We start from the raw sequence: 22,596 nt of genomic DNA on the forward strand, positions 1-22,596 counted from the left end.
ACTCATCCTATCATGCATATCCAAAGGAAAGACAGGAACTTCAAATATTGACAGTATCTGTGCTGCTTCTTGTTTTGTTTGGTAACTACGTGTTCTTTTGGGAAGTAGCTCTGGTCTGATGGTTAAAGACACTACTTAGAAACAATTTCCTTGTATTTTTTGTGCCTTTTTGAGCACCAAATGTTGTATCACTGTATTCCAGACAATGATGGAAGACAGAAGGACCAGCCAAACCATGTAATCACAAGAAACATGAAACTTTAATATCCCACTTCATTTAAGGCAAAGACATATTAGGACATAAATATGACTAAGGTATGAAATGTCACAATATTTTATTTATTATTAGAATGAGTAGTTTTAAATGGCAAATATGGGTACAAGTAGTCTATTTTGAAAATCATGCTATTCAAGTAGATAACATGACTAAATAATAAAACATAACAATTCAAAACGTCTCAAGACGCTTTACAAAATCCGTCCTGAAATCTAAAGAGCAAGCCTGAAGGCAACGGTGGCAGGGAAAAACTCCCTTTTACAAGGAAGAAACATTGAGCAGAACCCAGTTCATATGGAGAGACCCATCTGCCGAAGACCAGCCGTGTAGAGACAGAAAAAGAACAGCAGGAGAAATTAGATGAATTAGATTACATCTGTCATAGATTCATACATCTGACTAATGCAAACAGGTAGAATCTGATGATAACGCAGATACAAGATATAGCTGACGACGTTAAATACACTTAGTTTAATTTCAGTGCTTGCAGCCAGATGTTCAAATATTTCCATAAATGAACCGGTGAAACCCTTGCAGGCAACTGTGCAGAGGGATCAACAGGCGCTATCAGCTCTGTGTGTGGGTGTGCTGCTCTCTGACGGGAGATGGGCGTTGCCCGTCCAGTCAAATGTCAGTCGCCGTCGCAGACACGCCTTCCGAGGAAGGATCGCTCAGGGATCACTATGATCACTCCCTCTCAAGCAAACATGGGGAAGCGAACCACCCGGGAACGCCCCGCCCTAAAACGCCCACATACCCTGCTTTGATTGGCTCTCCCGCTGTCAATCACTCCATCCCGGGTGACGTCAGCAGCAGCGCCACACCGGGGCTGAGGAGGAGTGAGTGACGAGGAGGGAGCGATCACCACCAGCACCAGGGAAAAAAAATACCAGGAGCGATAAAATGCACGAACGACAGGGATCCACTATTTGACTTGTCAGTATTACGCTTTTCGCGCTTTGGGGTTTTGGCGTCGGTGAGGCTTTTTTTTTTTTCATTTTTAATTGGGGAACGTTAGGTGAATGACATGAAGCTCCTCTGTGTGTCTGGTTTTTAGCCAGTTGGCTGCAATTCCAGGGATGGCTCTCTGAGAGCTAACCTAGCCAGCTAACTATTAGCCTGCCCGTTCAGCTACCTTGGTCGCTGGGTGCCTCCGTCTGAAGAGGTACTTGTCCTGGGCGCCGACTACTCGTTAACACAGCCCAGGGTTCGTGGAGGACTTAAGGCGGGGGCTCAGCCTATCTGGATGGACTCTTGGACGGGGCTTGGACAGTGTTGGTGTCGGGGCGGCTAGGCTTGTACTCGGCCGGGCAACCAGAGGGGGGATTGCACAAATGCGGCCGTGGCAGCTAACTCTGTCCCACTATCTCTGGGACCGAAGTTGGTAGTGTTATGTATTTTTCCTCGAGGCCAGGCGCAAAAAGTGATTTTTTAAAAAAAAATTGGCGCATTGGAAATTCGTCAAGTTGTCACGTTAGCTTGGTTATAGCGTTGGTAGCATTTAGCTCAAGGGCTAGTTACTGAGTTATCCAAACTAAAACAGGCTCCCGTGGAAAGTGCATCAAACGAAATGCTTCTTTGCGCCCTTGACAGGCTTCTAAGGTGTTTGCTGACGTGTTGCGTTGCAAATTGTCTGTGAGGAGCTCCCGGTCCCTGTAGCCTGAGGATTTGCTGAAGATTTCTGACTAACGTTGATCTGTCAAATATTTAACTCTTGACAGCAGTTTTCGCATCAACAAAGGAGGCCGGGCTCTGCAGAGACTCTCCAGCTCCGTTCTCAGTGTCTGGATACAAGTTGTTGAAAGGAGACTGTTGAGCAGGGGGGTGGGGGGGGTTATTTATTTGATACTTTGTGTGAGGTCCAGCCCGGCGCCCCTTGTTAGACGGGCTTGTTCAGCTCATGCGGTGATGACTTTAGACTCCATGATGGCTTGTTGCCTGAGTGAGGAGGCGAAGGAGTCCAAACGAATCAACGCTGAGATCGAGAAGCAACTCCGGCGAGACAAGAGAGATGCAAGAAGGGAGCTGAAGCTGCTTCTGCTGGGTAAGTCTGCATGACCTGAGCTGAGTCACATGGACTGTCACTGGCTGGATGCTTGAACTTCATCTGCACCACACACAAACCAGAAAATACAAAAGCCATTGCTGTGATTATGCTCTAAAGAGCGTCTCATGCAAAACACCGAAGCCACAACTGGTCTCGCCTCGCTACCATATCGCCACAGGATTTGCCTGTGATGTGATATGCAGATCTAAATTTACATGTGGTTCAGATGGTGTATCCAGTCTAATAGAGGGATATCCAATAGTAGCCACTGGCACCGTGGGAAACAAATCTACAGCTACCTAAAACACTAACTGAACCTGAAAAAGTTCAAAATCTTGTGTCTTAGATTTTTATTTTTTGATGTACCGTGACCTGGGTGAGTCTTTTGATAATAATTGCATCACATCTTTGTGTCCTCTTTCTTCTCTGTCTGAAAGTCTTTTGACATTGACTGTGGGATTGATGATAAGCTTGTTAACCAGGTGGACAACCAGTCATGAGATGACGAGTTTGGCTTTACTGCCTGCATTCATTCATTTACCTGCAGCTGGATGGCTTTGGTGGCTTAAGGCGATAGTTGTTTAGACTTTGTTTTGCCTGTGATATACATTTGCTGTAACTCATAACCTTAAATAAATTATATTCTCTACATATAAGCCAAGCAGTAGTAGTATCCTGCTCTTACTGTAACTTTGAATAAAGTATTAGAAATCTATTAACACTTGTTCTGAACTACATAGATATGAAGTGTGACTTTGACTAAGCAAACCTTTTCACAGCCAGCTGTCAACAGTTCTCTCTTATTAATATATCTTTTTAAGTCACCTTCTATGTTAGGTTTATAGGTTTATCTGCCTGTAAAACGTGGCTTAAAAGATGAACAAGAGTTGGTTTTTAATTAAGTCTGCTACAAGTGAGACAGCACTCCCTTGGTGTCTGCTCTGGAAAGAAGACTTTCACTGAGGTGTCCCGCTTTGGGAAATCACTCTCCTCCAGAGAGTTGGCAGTGCCCTTCACAGACTAATTTTCATGTTTAAGGAAGACTTAACAGAGCCACTGTGTATGTTGATGTAATATTTCATTGACAAAAAACATGGTTTGTCTGTTCCACAGTACATGAAAGAAGTCGGGAGTTTAAGTAGAGTTATAGAAAATGCAAGATTCAGTATCATGATAAAGGATACTTCAGAGACTTAGCGGTTTGTTATCACAGGTGACTGAGTGTACACTTCCTGGTTTTAAGGGTGCTCTCACTCATAGCTGTGTCAACATCCACAACTCAAAAACATAGAACCGTATAAGACAAAAATGTTTTCTTGCCTCGCTTCTCAAAAGAATCCTATTCAAGAGTTGTTGCGTTGCTGAACCTCAGGGGATTAATAATTCTTGAAAGCTGAAATTTATGCATAATTATGGTTTTAGCTCTTGGAACAAATGAATTGTTAATATGTTATTGGTAAAAGGTGTAGTGGGTAACTGTTTCGCATGGACTATAACCAGAGTAACCTTTTAGAAAGGTCTTTCCTTAAACTAGCTGTCCACAAGAAACATTGTTGAATGTTAACAGCTTTCTGGAGGCAAACAGAACAAGACAAGATCCCCAGTCTCCACACATCACCATTCAGGACCTGCTGATCCCGGTGATGCTAATCCAGTTCGTTTGGTTCTTCAAACCCAAATGAGAATTTGATTCAATCATCTGAGATGATCGTGCACTCCCTTGGTCATAGACTTAGGTGTTTGAATAGATACTGGAAACCATGGTCAGCATCTCTGTGACTGTAGAACCGACGAAAGAGTTTTCACCCCAGGGGAGCCGTGAGCTTCTGTTAGAGGGCTATGAGGAATTTAGCAAGATGATTCCAACTAAAGGTAGTACCACAAAAGCAGCAGAATCAAGAAAATAAGTGTGGGAATAATACAAGAAAAGAAACCTCTATTCTACTAACTCTTAGGGAACATAAACTGGTGCAGCATACAAGTTGGACATAAAAACAAAGCATAATATAAAACTTCAGGTTTAGAAAAAACTATTAACAACCAGCAAAAGTACACCTTGCCTGTAGCCTGAAACATCACCCTTTACAGGATTTTCTTTATGCAAATACCTGCCGCCTGACTTTGAGTGGGACCTGTTTGTGACCCACATCTGGAGTTACATATGTAGCGCTTCATATCAGAATATAAGTTATTAGTTTAAACTAACACAACATACTAAGTATGCAGGGATAGTGTTGTATTAGTTTTAGTTCAGTATTAGTTTTGTGTAGTATTATTATAGTAATTATTTCTGCATGCTGATCCAAGACTTCATTCCGACTTGCACAGAGATGTAAAATGACAATAGACTTAGAGTCACAATATCCTCTCCAATTGAAATTCTCATCTTGTTGTCAGATTGCAGACAGATTGGTTGATTTCTCCAAAAGAGCTGGATTTTAGGCAGTCATCTAATCTCGTTTACATCAAATAAACCACGGAGTTTACGGATATGTTGCTGTGACAACCAGTTCAGTTCCAGGTTTGAAGGACTTAAGAAATCACTCCAAATTGTCAACACTGTAATCCAGATAAAACATTAATCTGTGTATGCAGAGCGAGCCCAAGGTCTCACAATTGGCCTTAAATCGTATTAACTTGAAGTTATTTCCTGAGTCTTGTGTCATTTTGGATAGCTCAGTGTTTGTTTGAACCCAGACAGGTGTTAAACGGGTTATAATCTAGCCGTCTGTCCAGGACTCATGTACTACATGATCTGTACCCCTTTAATTATTTTGTAAAAATTGTCTTGTTTGCCCAAAATCTCGAACTCAAAACACCCTATTATTTCTTTTTTAAAAAGGTTGTGTAGTTATTAAAGTAGTTGCTGGTCATTTTCTGGTTGTTCAGCTAATCAGTTAATCAATGGTCATCACATCTTTAAAAATTAGCTGTCATTCTCTTGTTTCTTTAAAGTGAAAAGAGGAAAGTGGCTGCAGCTGTTTCTGAACTATTAGTATGATCGTACTACAAGCTGTTTCCCTGTACGTCAGATCCTTGGTCAGATCATTGATCTTCATGGGTGAGGAAGTGGTGTTAATGGGAGCCTGAGCAAAACGTGTGCCTTCTTCATAATTCAGTAATGTGATTCTTTCACATGTTTGTGTTAGTTTATGGATACTTACCTGCTATCTGGTTGAACTAGAAAGAAGGAAACTGTGTGACTTATCAGAGTACACAAAACATTCACATGCTTATTATATTGTTTTGATTAATCATTTGGTTTATAAGGTGTCAGAAAAGGCTCAGTAGTTAATGTTTTGGTGTAATGTGCCTCAGTTTGCCTGAATGAGGCCTATTGATGGACTACTTGTCCACGTATAAAATAAAAGTTGGAATTCTTTGGGCCTCGTGGTGTGGTTAGGCTTGGCAACGCGCAAAACATGTCGCTGCTTTATTTGACCCACATGTTGCCAGATACTGATTAGTGATATAAAAGTGTTGTTGGCAGAGAAACATTGTTATGGTCAAGCTTTTCCTGCTCACGGATAAGATGGCGGGATGGTGACTCATAGAGACATAATGATTTGGAAGACAACCCTTTTCTGTCTTCAAAACAGAAAATGATGAAAAAATTGCTTTGTTGGAAGTCTGCTGTCATTTTACTTAAGCCTGCGTGAAAAGGATCTAAGCACTATCTAACTACAGCTCAGTCAGTTTTAGTGTTCTCTGGTTGTCTCACTTCATTTGGAACCTATTATGAACCTCTTTCATCCTTTTTATAGACCTTTTTATTATGTTTTTGGCTGCATGAGTGGGGCATGGATCTTTTATCTCCAGTTGTTTGTAACTTTTTGAATCTACTATTAAAGTTTAGTTTTGTGTGACTGATTTGGAAAAAAAAAACTCATAAACAATGTTATAGTTATTGCTTACCAGTGTTGCTGGTGGAGAAGACACAAATATGTCAGTTTTGAGCTGGAAATACTCGGTAACGCGCATATTTACTGAGCTGAACTTGAACTACTTGAAAGTTTGGATTGATGTGGCATTATATGCTTATCTGCTACTTATAAGGAGCATTTTTCTGACGTTTTACGCGACAGTGTCAAATTTTCCTGCTGTTTATCAGCAGCAGGCCGGCTTTCCTCTGTGGTGTGGTTAGCTGGTCCATGGTGGAAGAGCCTTTGTCAGAGAAGTGCTCTGCCGCCTGCTCTGTAGCTAATGAAAGTCACAAGTAATTAATTGTGTACAGGCTGAGCTCCGGGAACTGCTGCAATAACACCAATTTGTGCTTTCTTCGTAAAATAGGACATATTGTTGCGCTTACAGTCTAGTCCACATTAAATAGTGTTAAAAAAGCTAATGCTGATCATTTTTCATACAGTTAAGTTGTCCGATACACTCTGAAGTATAAACTGGCTCTGATGAGTGTGAGCAGTGGTGGTGGGTCTGACAGTTATCAGTGTTCGTTTCCTGTTCATCTCAAATTTGATCAAGATATATATTTTTTTTCTAGCTATCACTGTATATTTTACTTGTTCATGTGATGTCCTTTTCTCAGAAGTATGATGCCAAATTATTACTTCATAACAAGAAACCTGATTAAAGAACCATGTTAGGTTTTTGAACTGTTATGTTGTACTAATTTGACAAATAAGTCAGGACAGAGGTGTGGCACCTTATAAGAAGTTTTTTAAAAAACAAGAGTGTTAGAAAAAGAGAACTTTATGCTTAGTCGCAGTGTGCAAACATTGACTGGAGACACTGTTGTGGAGCCACTGTTGACTGAAGGATAAGTCAGTCATATGGATTAAACAAAACTACCTGTAAGATGTCATGCAGTGCATTGTCTTGCTGTTGTAGTGTGTTCATATTGTATAAATCTTTTTCAAAGAAGCAAATTAGGAACATTTTGTTGGTAATTGAGTTAGATTGTTCTGAATTGGTCCTTTGAATGTTTAAACACTAGTGTCTGACTTATCAGTTATTGTCTCATCATGTTACACTGGATTTTTTTTTTATACTACACCCGAACACACACATGCACATGTTCATGTCCAAATAATCCTAGACATACACAATTGCACACATTCAAAGGAACAAAACATGAGAGAGCCAACGGGTTGCAAGTATTGATTGCAGCATTGATTTTCTCAACCAAAATATATAAGGCATTAATACAAGTTATAACCTCTTGCAATATAGGTGCTCAGTTTTTCATCTCCTTTGTCCCTTTGTAATGTGAGGATAAAAGTCAGTGGTTTCATGGTTTGGATGTCTTTAATTATGACTTCCCACTGATTAACCGTGGGAGGTTCTGTGTTGAGCCATCTTCTTGTTATGGCTGTTTTGCTGGCTGCCATGTAGATTTTTTAGGAGGTATATCCAAAAAGCTTTTTTTAAAAAAAGCAACTTGTTGAGTTTTGAGAAGACGTTTCACCGCTCATCCCAGTAGCATCTTCAGTTGTAAGGGACTGGTGGGAGGTTTGAGGTTTAAATAGGAAACTGTGGGTATAACCCACCAGGAAGAGAAGTAAAGGAAGTCATCTGTGTGAGACTGGAGAAACCTTCTTTAAACAGAGGATGTGTGCTGACATATAATCTTCTATCAATTTACAATGCAGTCTTAACTTCTGTCCCCACGGGGTTTCAGCACCATTCACACCTTGAGACTGGAGCATCTGACTGACAGTGGCTCGTTAGGGAGCCATTCATAGGGGAGGAGGACAGGGACTAACAGTCCACCACTCTCAATGACCGTATCTAGCTGTTCATCAAAATTAATTGTGCCACTTTTCTGGTCAAGCAAGTTTCTGATGGAATATGCCGCTTTCCCTTTACCTCGGAGGTTGGAAGTCGGAGCTGGGAATGACGTCACACCTGAGTTAAATGTGCTCCAGAGAAACTGGAGAACAGGATGGTTAAAGTTAAAAAATAAATTAAGAAATTAGAGTTGATGTTGAATATTATTAATATAATGTTAAATTGAGTCAGGCTATTTAAGTTACACAATTGTAAATTGAGCTGATAATTTGAACCAACTCATGAGTTTGTTGCTGAAATCTCAAGACCACACAAGGCACAGGGTTAAACAAAAAGAACGCACTTCATACTCATGTAGTTTCTTACTTAAACCTCAAACTCCACCAGTCCCTTAGAACCAAAGAAGCTACTCAGATGAGCTGTGGAACTTCTCAGAACTCAACATGTCCAGATTCTCTTTTAAAATGCTTTTTGGATATAACGTGATGTGGATGATTGAGAACCTTCACAGACATCAGGGGGTGTCTGTCTTTTTGGGGCAATTCTGTGTCCATATTCCCCAGGTAGATAGGTGAAATTGACATTATACTGATCTCCTTCCCAAAGGGATTTAAGACTGGGACAACTCCAGAATATGGGCATATGATAAGCCACACCGTGTCCACATCCTCTCCAGCATGTAGGTTGTAGTCCTGTTTGTTTAGACTTTTGCTTTGCAATTTTTCCAGGAAAAATCTCTGTAATTTCTCATGACAGTATACATCAATAGCTTACTCATAATCATGGTGAAGTAATATATGTATATATATGTGTGTGTGTGTGTGTGTGTGTGTTCAGTATCCAAAGCACTTGGCTAAACCAACACTTAGAACATTTCCACATCCAGCACATTTTGGCTGGCACCACCATAAAACAGACAAGTGTGAATTAATGAAAAATAACAGTATTTTATTTGAATAAATATGAACGCCTCCTACGTTATGTAATTCTCATGCACACTGTAGATGGGAGAGTACAAATACCATAGTTTTGTTGCTCTAAGTGTAAGTACAAGCACTTAGATTTCTGTACAGAGTACTGATAAGTTCTTTGGTTGTTTGAGAAAGTTTAAAACAGAGGAAATAATTAATCCAGTAACAAGGTAGTCAGAATGACAGTGTATTGCCTTGAAGTCACTTAAAAAAACAAACATATAAAAAAAAAAACATGTACTAAAACACATACATTGGTCATGCTAACAAATGCTGACAGCTGCAGCTAAGGATGCTTTCATTGTTTTCATGCCACGATCCTCATCTGTTGCTTTGGTCAGGATCAAATGTGATGCCAACGCATCAGAGATGGTCTGGTTAACTCCTCAAACAGAGGCTGGACAGGCAGCGTCTTGTATAGATGGGTCCACTACTGAGCAGTGAGGCATAAGTATTCAGAGTCCGCTTCTTATATTTGAGAGATAGAAGCGTCATGGTGCATGCTGTTCCAGCTTGTCGTCTTTTTATAGGCAGATTGAGTGGCACCTGAATGTCTTCCAGGAAGTAGGCTGTGGCAGAATATTTCAAGTCACCCAACTGCTGTTACTTCAGAAAAACCCTTGTCAACAGCCAGCGAACAGTGGCTACTCTGCCTATCTGTAGTAAGCTAGAGGTTAATGTTACATTGGTCTAGAGTCACATTCCATGTGATTGTGTCCGAACACATAAAAATAACTGACCAGACCGTTTGTAAAAGACATTGTTGACTGGTTTGTTGTGTGTTTTTTTTTTTTGTCAATAGCATATTTTATCCATAATATCTAGTGTTGTGTTTTTGGTCTCCATCACCTCCAGATGCAAATATGTGGATGTTTTGCTGTTAAATGTTCTGTTACGTCATCAACAGTTTCATTCTGCCGTTTGGTGCCGAGGAGGCTGTGTTCAGTGGAGCTCGGATTCCAATCCAGGAGCACATTCTGTACACCTGAACGAACTAAGGCCCCAGGCAGCACAGGATATTTACCTGAACTCATAATTGAAATGGGAGTCAGGACGCTGTATATATATACACACACACTGTGCACACATTTCATCTGTCAATGTGCACACCGCTCAAACAGGTTGGTAGTATCTGGGTTAATGAGTATTTGTTTTTTGGCAACACCCAAGGATGTCTCATGCATGGAACCTACCTACGCCTATTATGGTTTCTCTTAGTAAGTCTTGCAGTAAGCCAAGCAGATAAGCCTCGTGTTGGCCATATTTATTTGGATCCCTGTTAGTTGCTGCCAAGGTAACGACAGGCATGGCTGTGTTTTGTCAAAATAACAAAATTGCAGACAGTACAGATGAACAACCCACACACACAGAATGAAACCCAAAAGAGACTTGTGAGAGTGTGTATATGAACGGGAACATTGTGGGCCATCACAGGGATGCCCCCTGGTATCCCAGCTCTCCTCGTAGGCATAATAGCACTGCTGAAGGCAGATCTGGCAGATGCCTTCCTACGTCTTCACTCCCACAGCTGTATGTCTGACAGCACCGACAGCCAAGGTGGATCCTTCTAATAATCACTCGCATGAAATTTTTCCTGAATATCAAATCGCTAGACTCTTACCACCTTTCCTGGTATACTGGTATGACTGCGACAACTAACTACCAGTTACTATCACCCAGTTCCTACTGGTTTATATTGAAGTGGTACTGAAGTACGCTGAGTTCCATTACACTAAAATGTACTTAGTATTTAAACAGGTCAAACCAGTTTCAAGTAGTTGTCTTGTGTGCACATCACAACTATTGGGGATTATTGAATACACTGGAAATCTATGTATGTCTCCAGCCAAGTTTTTTTTTCAGTCCATTTCCATTTTGAGTCATTCGATGTCTCAATTTTAGTTTACTAAAATGAATGCTCAGTTAATCTGTTACTTTATTACAAAAATAGTTTTGGTGTGTGATAAGTTACGTACATGTGCTAACTTTAACCAAAGTCAGTGTTAAGCTATGGATCTTTCATTGCGTCATATTGAGTTTAAAGGAAATATTTTGACTGTGCAATACAAAAATTATAAAAAATAAAACTATGTCTTATCCATTAATTAATTGTTAATTTGTTCCAAGACTGGAACAAATGATTGTTTATATTTTTACATGACCTGTCATTTCTAGTATGACAAGAAAGGTGTGCAAGTTACCACATTTTATATGTTACGATTATTAACAACAATATCAAGTTAATTTTACCAGTTAAAATGTTCTAACCCTAATAATGATAACGAACAGTGAATGAACTAATTGTTACAGTATCATATGGAGTATTACATTTAAATGATCAGTTGCATTCTTAATATATCCACGTTACCTTTTATCAATGAGTGAACATCTGAACATCTTTCTAATCTAAAATAAGTTTGGATTTTCTTGTGAATTTACCTTTTTGCTTTTACTCAAGCTCATAAAAAGCGAACTACTACAAGGTTGACCTCTTGTTTCTTCCAGATCTAAAGCAACTTAGGAGTTATAGAAAAGAGTATAACTAAAATTCGAATATAGTTACATCCTTTACCTTGTTCATACGTATATTTTTAGATATTTGACACATACAATCACATTACTTTTCTTGCTGCTTTAGATAAAGAAATATCTGTCTTTCTCTGCCATGTGTGTTCTAAGTTTCATTCATAAGCATTCCTAATAGCATAACTGCCCAAGACATATTTTACTTACTGTCAGAATATCAGTAAAAAAAGCCAATGTGCTTGCTAAAAGTTTATTTTTTCTTGGTTCCCAAAAATGTTCAAATATGACTTAGGCAATTAGACTATTAATGTTTTAGCATGTGTGTGTGTTTTTTTTTTTTTTTTTTTTTTTTTTTTACCCCTAAGACATTTACAGTACATTCAGTTATCAGTTTATTAAGTACATCTGAGGTAATGAAGTTAAGTACAAGTCTCACCTTCATGAAGGTTATGACACACACACATTTTTGTCTGAGAACCATTGTTGTGTTTTGTGTTGCTCCTGAACCGTATACTATTTTAACAAGATGTGCTCTGAAAAGTTCTGATAAATGTGAGAGAAGTTTGACTGCAGACCTTTTTCTCTAAGGTAAACTTCATGCAACCAGAATAGAGCTCATGATCCATTTGTTTTCTGGTGTAGAAGAGGGACATTTAAGTCCAAGTTGTATAACTTTTCCTGTAATGCATCGGCCATCCCAACCATTTTTTTTCAGGGGTGTACATGCACAATCCCGAGCTCTTGTACCTGGAAAATGAAAAATTGAGTTTCGCAGTGAGCTACGAAGGCAAGACAAGTAGGTGTTTGTAGTTCTGCACTGTTTGTCTGGCGGCTCTGTTGGTTGAGCAAACTGATGTTGACACACCCTTAGTTTCGGCAGTTATGTGGCAGTCAGGCCCGTGAATGACTGTCCAGTCCTTCTCATGTCACCGCGTGTCTGGCTTTTTTTTTATTACTAACACATATTGCTCCATTAAAAGCTTCTTATGTTGATATACGTATGTGATTTATGTCTGAGATGTTTGACCCAAAAATGAGGAATTATATATATATATATATATATATACACGCACACACACATATATAACATACAACAGAATGCAGAAGAGTTTTTTTTTATGGAAAGGGTAAAAAAAAAAATTCCCAAATACATTAGGGGTTTTGTACTCATGACCTGATGTTAATGGCATATGAAGTTAATAGCACTTGTTTTATTAATTGGACACCCTTGCATATTTTTATGTGTGTGCAAAAATGTATCTGGCAATGAATCTGTAATAGCTTCAAAGTTCAAAGCTTCAAAGTTCTTTTTAATGTTTGCACAGCAACACATCAGCAGTGGGCAAGTCCCCAACAAAGTCTTGGACTAGGAAGAAGGAAGTGAAGTTGAAGACTGATCAGTTACTTGAGGGATTGCAAACTACAAAACCTCCGTCCAGTGGGAAATACGTCTGTTCCAGTACAACAAGCATTTTGATTAAATGGGAACCAAAATAGGCAGAATGATTAAATTGACATCTAAGTCCTTTAGAAGGAAAAGTATGCCTGGAATTTTCTCAAAACTGGAATCGAGATCTTGTGCCGGCTGCCCCCCTCCCTCGCTGTCTCCTTCTCATTCTTTCTTTCACCAAAGACCTAGATGGGCTCTTACAGTGGACATGTTCCACGCAGACTTATTTCAAACATCCAAATGCAGCACAGGAGACACTTGGGTTCTTATCCTTCCCACCCATTCCTTCCATTGACTCTCTTATTGAACAGGCATGTGAAAAATGACGGTCGTTGGGACCATCTTTGAAGTTTGAAGGTGAAGAATTGGAACATGGATGTTAGAGGAATGATGTGGCATAGCATGTGCCTGGAACCATCGTTTTATAGATGTAACCAAGAGATTGGTGTGTTTTTAAAGTTAAATTAAAGATATTGAAATTTTTCTAAGAGGCAAAGATAGTTGTAGATGTACAATAGATTTGTATTTTGACTCACTCTCACATTTGCTCAGTTGTGCTATTTTGTACTTATAGCTTCACAATGGCTAAAACTGAGAAGCCTGCAAGACCACAGATGAGCAGCGCAATAAATTGTCACTTGTGAAGGCATTTTTACAATCACATTGTAATCTTTTTTTAATATTGAGTTTCATTAGGATATTACAGATGGAATAGAATTGCAGGTGCACATGACATTACAGTGCAATGCAATGCAACACAACCGAACCACCGGATATAAGTTGTCATTGCGTTGAAAAATAAATCCTCTTAAAATATTAAACATCAAATTGGACATATTTAATCTCAGTTAGACCTGACATGTATCGGTTAATCTATTAGTGAGAAAATGAAGCATAGATTTCAGTTTAAGTAATTTCTTTAAGCAAAAATTCTCAATTTCTAAAGTTCATTTTATATACCAAATAATTGAATATTAACCAATAATAATGATAATCATTAGTTACAGCCATTGTGAAGACAATAGCAATACTTTATGACACTAATAACGATTAGAAATAATGCTAGTTACATGTCCCTTGTGGTTTTGTCCTGGTTGTCTTGTAGCTATACGTGTAACCAGTGGGAGAAGGAGATGAGGGGGTCTATCTAGTGAACAGTAACGGGGCAAAACAATATGAAACCATTTTTTTGTCTCTTTCACACACAGCCACTCCTAGACAGACTTGAGTTACTGTATCCACAGCAGCTGAACATTGTGAAAAGCCAATAAGCCTATACAAGCACTGTAGTGACACCACCAGTCAGCCACTGCATCCATGTACCGACAGTGAAATTAGGCAAATAGTGTTTTATTCTGCAAATAGTTCAACAGTCAGTCAGTAACAAAGTAGCCTCAGGATCTAGATGTGTCTTAAGTACACTTGTATTTCTACCACATTTAAAGTACTGCTGTGAATAGGCAAATTAGGCACACAGTGAATTAGCAGAATCATACAGTATATATTTTTTGTCTGTATTTTTCTTGAAGACACACCTTATATAATAATAATAATAATAATGATAATGCATTTTATTTATAGACGCCTTTCAGTACTCTCAAGGTCACCTTACAATAAAACAATCAGAAATACACGGTAAAACAATAAAACAAAAATGAAGCAATAGTACAGCAACAATAATAAAAGACAACAGTAAAACAATAAACAACAGTTAACAACAGAGAAATGCAATATGTTGGGGGAGGGGGGTCTGAAAATGACACGTGCCGCTGATATTTGGACTAATTGAAGTTTATTAAGGGACTTCTTTGGCAATAATCAAGACAGGATGTGAGAAGCGCATTGACCAATATGGAAGTGCTATTATTTGAGAGGGATGGGTGAAGGCGGTTGATATTGTGGAGATGAAAGTATGCCGACCTGGTGATGTTGTTGATATGTGCGGTGAATGAGAGGGTGCTATCCAGAATAGGTGGGAGTGGAGCCAGGAGTGCAGGAGAGATAGAGCTGAGTGTCGTCTGCATAGCAATGAAAGTTGAGTCCGTGATTCCTGAAGATATTGCCGAGAGGGACTAGGTAGATAATGAAGAGGAGGGGGCCAAGGACAGAGCCCTGTGGCAACCCACAAGTGACTGTGGAGTTGGGATTGGTAGTTCTTCAGCTGTACAAGTTGTGTGCGACCGGAGAGGTAGGAAGAGAACCAGGAGAGAGTGGTGTGAGTTAAACCAATAAAGATTAGGCGGTTGAGGAGGGTGCTATGGGAGATTGCGTCGAAAGCTGCGGTGAGATCAAGGAGGATGAGTATGGTGAGATGTCCAGAATCCGCTGCCATGAGAAGGTTGTTGGTGATTTTTGCCAGAGCTGTTTCACTGCTGTGATGAGGTTATGGACCTGTGCAGCAACCACTTTCTCCAGGGTTTTTGACGGAAAGGGAAGGTTTGATATTGCTTGGAAGTTATTGAGGTCATTGGGGTCCAGTCCGGGTTTTTTGAGTATAGGAGTGATAATTGCTGTTTTAAGGGGGGCTGGAATGGAGCCACAGGAGAGGGAGGAGTGTATGATGTCCGTGATCAGTGGGAAAAGAGATGGGAGACCAGTGTTTAACCAGATTGGTAGGGAGAGGGTCGACACGACAGGTGGATGACTTGGATTTGTGTATGAAGGTGGATATTTCTGTGATGGTTGGGAGATCAAAGTTAGAGAATGAGGATGTAAGAGGTGGAGCAGGAGTAAGACAGTCGTTGCAGTCAATGGTTTTGCATAGAGGAGGTAATTAATCATGAATGCTAGATATTTTGCCACTGAAAATGTCCATGAATTTATTGCAGAAGGTAGTAGAGTACATGTGAGAGGCAAAAGTGTTTGGGGGTCGTAACATATTGTTGAGTGTGTTGAACAGAGTATGCGTGTTTTCATCAGCAGTCCCAATAACAGATGTATAGTAGTCCATTTTGGCCTTGGCAATGGCATCTTTATATTTCAGCAGGTGATTGTGGTACATGTTATTGTGAATAGTGAGATCGTTTTTTCTTGAGAGGCGTTACAAACGGCGTCCTTCAGTTTTGAGTGTATGGAGTTCCGGGGTGTACCGGGGGCAGAACGCGTGAAGGTGACAGACCGTGTTTTTAAAGGGGCCAGTGTATCCACGAGGTTTTGGAGTTCAAAGGTATAGTGAGATGTCAGCTCCTCGGGTGTGGTTAAGTGGTCGGCACTTGGGAGAGAGTTTATAGCAGCTGAGAGAGTTCATGGATTGATGTTCTTGATGTGTCTGAATGTAATGCAGCGGGGTGCTTTAATTTATATGTTAGCAAACCTGCAGTTTGTTAAAACAAGTCCATAAAAAAAAATAATTCAAATTGAGCTTTTAAAAGCTGGTGTGTAGCAGCATTTTACATATAAAAAGTACGATGACAAAGACAAGCTGGACAAAAGCAAAGCTACATGCAAGATGTGCCTACTAGGGTTGAAATATTGTGGAACTGCCACAAATCTCCTGAGTCCACCACAGTGCCAGCAAAAACCCAAGCGAGCAAAAATGCATGTCTTTGGACTGTGGGAGGAAGTCAGAACACCTGAAAAAAATCCATGCACAGTCCACACAGATAGGCCCTCAGCAGATTTAAACCCACTGCTGCACTACTGCCTGTTTCATGGAGAATGAATATAAACAGCTTGTTATGGCCTTTGGAATCACCAGGTCTCGTCCATTATCAAGATGTTTCGTGATTGGTTCTCAGGTATTTGTTCCGTTTTCTGTTGCATGAACCATATTAGAACAGCATTTCAAAGTCAACTTTATTGTCAATTCTGACATGTGCAACACAATACAGGATTGAAATTACCTTCTTTAAAGGCCTATGTTGCAGCAACTAAACAAATGTTTAAACACTACTCACTGTTAAGCAGAACTATGCTTGATTATTATGACATTATAAATCACATGACGATAGTCATTCTAATATGCAAACGAACAGGTAACAATGGCTGTCATGTTTAACAGCCCTGAATTATTAAGTCAAGCATTGTTACTTGCTGCTGTCTTAAATGAATCCAGTCAATGCTTATTTGGTATCTGAATAGTTACTATGGTTTCATCAAATATCTCTCCTCAGCAGTACCCTAAGAAACTGCAGAAAGTTCCTAAAAATGTTCCTGGAAAAGTTCCTGCTGCCCAAAAGAGCCACTAGACAGTCATTCAGTCATTCAGTTCCTGTACAGTCAGACAGCTTTCCAGCTTTCCAGTCTTTCCCAACGCTGAGCTGAAGTGGACAGAGCTTCCTGTTTGATGTGCTTGGAGAACTTTTAAGGAATCATTTACTCAGAGCACTTGTCTCTCCTCTACTCTGTCACTTTGCACCTCCTTCCTTTCCCTCTTGCCTTTTTGACTCTTTGTTCTTTTCCTCACAGTGTGGATGCCAGACTCTGTGTTAAGGTATTACTCTTCACGAAAATTATGACTCCAGTGTCTGTCATATCTTCAGCTGATCTTGTTTGAATTTTTTATCTGTTGTGAATTAAGGATTATTTACCTAGGCTAAATGACAAATACGTGGCCGGTGATGTGGGCTGAGTGAAATGGTTCTGCCTCGAGTAAAAGCCACAACTGTGTTGTTAACATTTTCTTCACCCTTTCTCCACTGCCTTTTCTCTGTTGGCGGTTTCAAAATTGCATGTGGCAACTGGAAAGCCTTGATCCCAGCATCTTATTATTGTTACAGTCTTTAAACATCTTCTAAGATTGAGGTTTTGTATACGATGCCTTACTTTTCCTTTGACCCTATGTCAATGAAGCCAATCAACTTTTGCATTAAGCTGACAGAACACAAGGTCACACTTGTCCAGACAGCAGCCTCCTATAGAAACCCAGTTCTGGACTGGAATCATATGAGCTTTTTTGCTGAAGTCTCGTCCTCCTCTAACTTACAAAATGTGAGCCCATGTCTTCTCCTGCACCCTACCCTGATCCCAGAAACAGTCAGCTTGCATGTTTGATAGCAGGCAGGCCAATCGGGGCCTCACTCTTCAGTGTCACTAATAACATGTAGACTGCACGGCATGTAGGATACAGTGTAGGTTCATTTACAGTGGAGCCTACCAGCTGTCAGCTGGAGATAATGGGAGCATTTTGGACATCATATGTGATCTTCCGTGGCATTAAATATTTAAAATTTGCCATGGGGGTTGCAACTACCCTTTTTCTTATTGGAAAAACAGAAGTTAAATTGGACATGGGGATTTATTTATTTATCCCCCAGAATTTCTAACATTTTTGGAGATGGTTGACTTATCCTGGAGATTAAAAAAAAAAACAGGATACAATGGCCTTCTTTGATTTGATTTCGACCATGTTTATCTAACAGCATTATGGAATAATAATAAAATGTTTAACGTACCTCTGATGGGGGTGTACTGCACTTCGTTAAAACTGGTTTTAAGTACATAATTGTTCAAATATTATCCATTGTGACATGTCTTTTGTAGAATATAGTGTGTAATATTCAAAGACTGTCAGGATCTAAAAAACAAACATTATAGCCTTCATGAATATTTACTCCGTGACTGTTTGAGTAAACTCTGTATTGGTCCTTAGCAACGGATGTAAATGAAACATGTACGGTAAGGGCATTATGTGGTAGTTAGTAAAGTACATCAGCAGTAGTTTTTACACAGGCAATGTAACATTTTACAAGGTTTCTTTGAAACCGTGGCAGCAGAAAAATGTCATTGACAAAGTAATAACAGAGTTTTTGTTTTTTGTGGCAAAAATGAAACCAAAAGCAATTTAAAAGTCACCTGTATATATTTGCACAAAACAAAGTGACAAAATAGTTGTGTATCTAAAGCAGACGATACACAATGTCTTATGTCAGTTTCATGTTTTTGTGCCTTCAAAAACTTGATTTCCAGCATAAGCGCAGCATAAGCAGAAAACTCCCAGTTTTGGAGGCAGAATAAGATGCTTGCGTGTAAGTGACAGATCTTTATAGTTTCCATAAATGTAGAATTCCCATAGGCTGAGTGGGGAGTCCTGGCTGAGGATGTTGTGGGATTCTCAACAGCAGCAAAAAAAAAATGTTGTAAAAAGTTGCGTGTTTCACTGTGCTCTGCGGATACACACTGAAGCCTATCAGATGGTGTTTTCTGCCATGTTTTTAGAAGTCCATTGCTGGAGTTGCCATGGGAACTAGCATTACCCCTCAGGAGTTGCTCCAGCGAGTGTACAGTTGCTTGTCCGTGAGAAATGCTTCTGCTGGGTTTTCCAGTTAGGCAGAAGAACAGTGGGATCTGTTGAATTAAGCTGATCATGGCTGCAAGACATGCCCCTTTCCTCTGGTTGTCTGTGTTGAGAAAATTCAAATGCACATGAGTAAATACACGCACACACACACACTTACTTAACCAACACGCAACTCGTATATCTATCCCATATCCGCACCCATTACTTCTCAGCTTATCAGCTTTAAACTTGGGTTTATCACACCAACATGACTGAGTAAGGAAAAGGAAAGCAGAGAAACTGAGCACTCAGTATTTCTTTTTTCTTTCTTTCTTTTTTTTTTGCGCTGTCCCTCACAACACAGTAACAGCCCTCCCTTCTGTTCAGCTCTTTAGTCAATGAGAAAGTGAATTCGCTACTGCTGTGTCTTGACAATTGCTATTTATGTCCCTCTCTCAAAGACATACTCTGTCTGAAGGGGAAACTCCAATGTTGCCTGACCTGCTTTCCACAGTGAAAGATCCTGTCTGGTTAGAGGGCAGTCAGCGCTCACGGCACTCCTCCACTGTACACTCAACTGTGCTCTTCACTCAGCGAGAGTCAAACTTGTCTCTCGTCATCCTTGGAAGACATTTCAGCTTCTTCGCTTTAGGAATAGCGGCTGTACTTCATAGCACAAAGTGCTTCCAATTATCTAATCAGCCGCTGCAGCCGTGCTTCGACAATGTGACTGTGAACGTTATCAGTGCCACACTGGTTTTGTTGTCATGTGTTGTATGTTTTTTTAAATTTTTTTTTATGTCTTTGTAATTTTGTAGTGCCAGTTTAGTGTTGACTCATGTTAGTGGACACTAGAGGCTGGTGGACCTGGCAGTCATTGGTGTAACATCTTTTTTTTTGCCTCCTTCTTGGGACATTGCGCTGTGAATGGCAGTCTTCTGTCCTTCCGCAAGCTTGACTTGGATGAAAATATCTTGTATTGTATTGCTCATCTATCACTGATTCCTAGACAGATGAATTTCTCTAACGTTAGTAACAATCCCCTGACTTAGTACTGCCATTGTGAGCTTGTGGCTTGAAAATGTTCTGACATCTTTTCAATTGAATTTCGGTTTGTCCAATTATAATTGGAAAAAAGTTTCCCTGAAACGGAAGTTTGATGCTCACTTGGGATTTCTTTCCCAATAAGCTCTGATGTTGTGTTCACTTACGACTTACCAGCTGTTTCTCACAAGTCTTCGTGTGGCTCATGCTGCATTGGACTCGTTCCATTTTTTTGTCTTCTTCTCTGGAAAGCTTAAAACACGACCAATACTAAAGTGAAAGAATAAATACAACTTGAAACAAGTTCACGTTCTCTGTTTCTCCTTAAGGCAAGAATAACTTAACTTTCGATACCGCCACCTTCTTACCACACTGTGCTATCTAGTTTATTTGCTTCAAACCACTCATTGGATACGCACCTGGTTTGCATTTTCTCTGTTTTTTTCTTTCTTTTTTCTTTCCAGAAGTCTGTTTCAGCTTTGCTGGAGTATTTTCATGTATGCTTGGATGTAAACATGTTAGCTTATGACATTAGCATTCAGCACTTAAAATTGTACCCAAGTGTTGCCTCACTCTTGTTATTGATGCTTACATTGGTTTCACGGTCACAGCTAAGCCACAAATAAGTGTGTCCTTTAAATTTACAAGTGTGTAGGAAATATGCTTAAAAATGTATCTGATAGGACAGGATTTAAAATAAATAATTTGAATGATCTGATAACTATTCAAAAAATCATTGGATGCTTTTTTATACGCATTTCCTGCGTCTTCTAGTTAGAAATCTCGTTGCAGCCTTCAAGTCTTCAGACTGCACAACGAGATTAGTTCAGGGAGACTGAAAACGTGACAGAGGCTACAACTCTGAGACGCCGTCAGACCTGAAAGCTGATGTGTGAGAGCATTTTAAATTTAAAAAAATATGATGACTGAGAAGAACAAAAGCAAAGCCTGATGCAAGATGAAGTTAAATATTGTGGAAATCCCACAAATCTCGGGAATCAATTCAGGAAATGGGCAGCAATATCCACTCCTATCTTCAACCTGACCTTTGACCTGTGGAAAAGACAGTGATCCATTTTAAAAGGTTTAGTCCTTTAGCTCTTAGCATATCAATACGCAACTTATTGTAAAATTATACTGCAGTTATTTGACGACAAGACATCGTCACCTGTTGTAGCCTTCGTTGAGATAAGTAGAGCAAAAAACAAGCATGAAAAGTAGAGCCCGAGAGAATATGTGAAGCCGAAACTGCAGTGACTCAGACTTGAGTGCTGGGAGAAGTGAGATGGAGAGATGAGTGATGGAGAGTTTGAGCAGGGTTGTAGAGGAGGAAAGTAGGTGCTGCAATGGGGGTGGAAGAGAGGAGAATTGCTCTGGAGAGGGCTGCTTTGAGAAACCAGTGGTTGCGTGTTGGTTAGCCTGCTACCCGCCTTGGTCTTTAAAATGCTCCTCTTAGTGCGAAGACCACAGTGTGCAAAGCTCCGATACTTTCTTCCTGACTTCAGCGTCTCCCAAGCCTAGAGTGGCAGTTTGTTCACAGAATATGTCCATATAAAGAAACAGAACCTGCTGTGGACGGTCTCGTGGAGAAGGTGAAGTGTGTGTGTGTGTGTGTGAGAGCAGGATCTTTGGGGTTATGTGCAGTTCTTTCCCTGCATGCGCAACCAAGTTCTCCTCTCTATGACTCGGTCTTTCTCTGTGTTTATGCACGTGTGCATATGCATGATGACTGATACAAAATTGGAGAAGTGAACTCCATGTACCCGATTCTTTGTTGAGCTGAGGTGAGCCATGCAGTCCTCATGTGGTCACTGGGGCCTCTGTGGTAACCGCTGCCAAAACAATCATTACATTGCATTGTTACGTTGCACATCTGAGGACGCAAGAAACAAGATGGCAACTGTTAATGACTATACCATAAATAACCCCTGAAACATTTGTCACTATATGTATGCTCATAGATCCCTATTGAGAAGGATTTAACTGCCAAACTGCTCAATCACCAGAATTAGAAGCTGCCTGTATTGGTAAAAGAAAAACTGGCATTTTGGTCTGGATCATTGCCTGGGGGCACAATGGCACATATTTTTTGAATAGCTTTATGAATCAACACCAGAGTGTAGGAGGACAGACGAGGTCAGTCTGATGTAAAGACAGACCAATGTAATACCACATGAACGAGAGTTACATAAGAAAGGTCTCTTCTGTAGTAGCTGTTGGTATGCTTGGTTGACCAGTTGAGGACAATTTGGCCTTTTTTTTATAGTTCATTCTTAGAGCAGCAGAAATATCTTTGCTTGTCATTGTGCAATGGGAAAA

General features: G+C 40.0%; 1 protein-coding gene across 3 annotated transcripts in view; it reads left to right on the plus strand.

Annotated features, from left to right (window-relative positions):
* The first annotated feature begins 1,099 nt into the window (after positions 1-1,099).
* Positions 1,100-22,596, plus strand: part of LOC125009101 (guanine nucleotide-binding protein subunit alpha-11) — a 35,471-nt gene continuing 13,974 nt past the window's right edge. Inside the window, exon 1 of one of the 3 annotated variants that reach the window (XM_047586723.1) lies at positions 1,100-2,321. In XM_047586723.1, coding sequence (XP_047442679.1) covers positions 2,186-2,321 — 136 coding nt within the window. In that variant the 5' untranslated portion in view covers positions 1,100-2,185. Of the gene's footprint in view, positions 2,322-19,257; positions 19,271-22,596 lie in introns of those variants that run through there. The other 2 variants (XM_047586722.1, XM_047586724.1) reach the window with 2 other exon arrangements.

Source organism: Mugil cephalus, chromosome 6, assembly GCF_022458985.1.
Source record: "Mugil cephalus isolate CIBA_MC_2020 chromosome 6, CIBA_Mcephalus_1.1, whole genome shotgun sequence".
Lineage (NCBI taxonomy): Eukaryota > Metazoa > Chordata > Actinopteri > Mugiliformes > Mugilidae > Mugil > Mugil cephalus.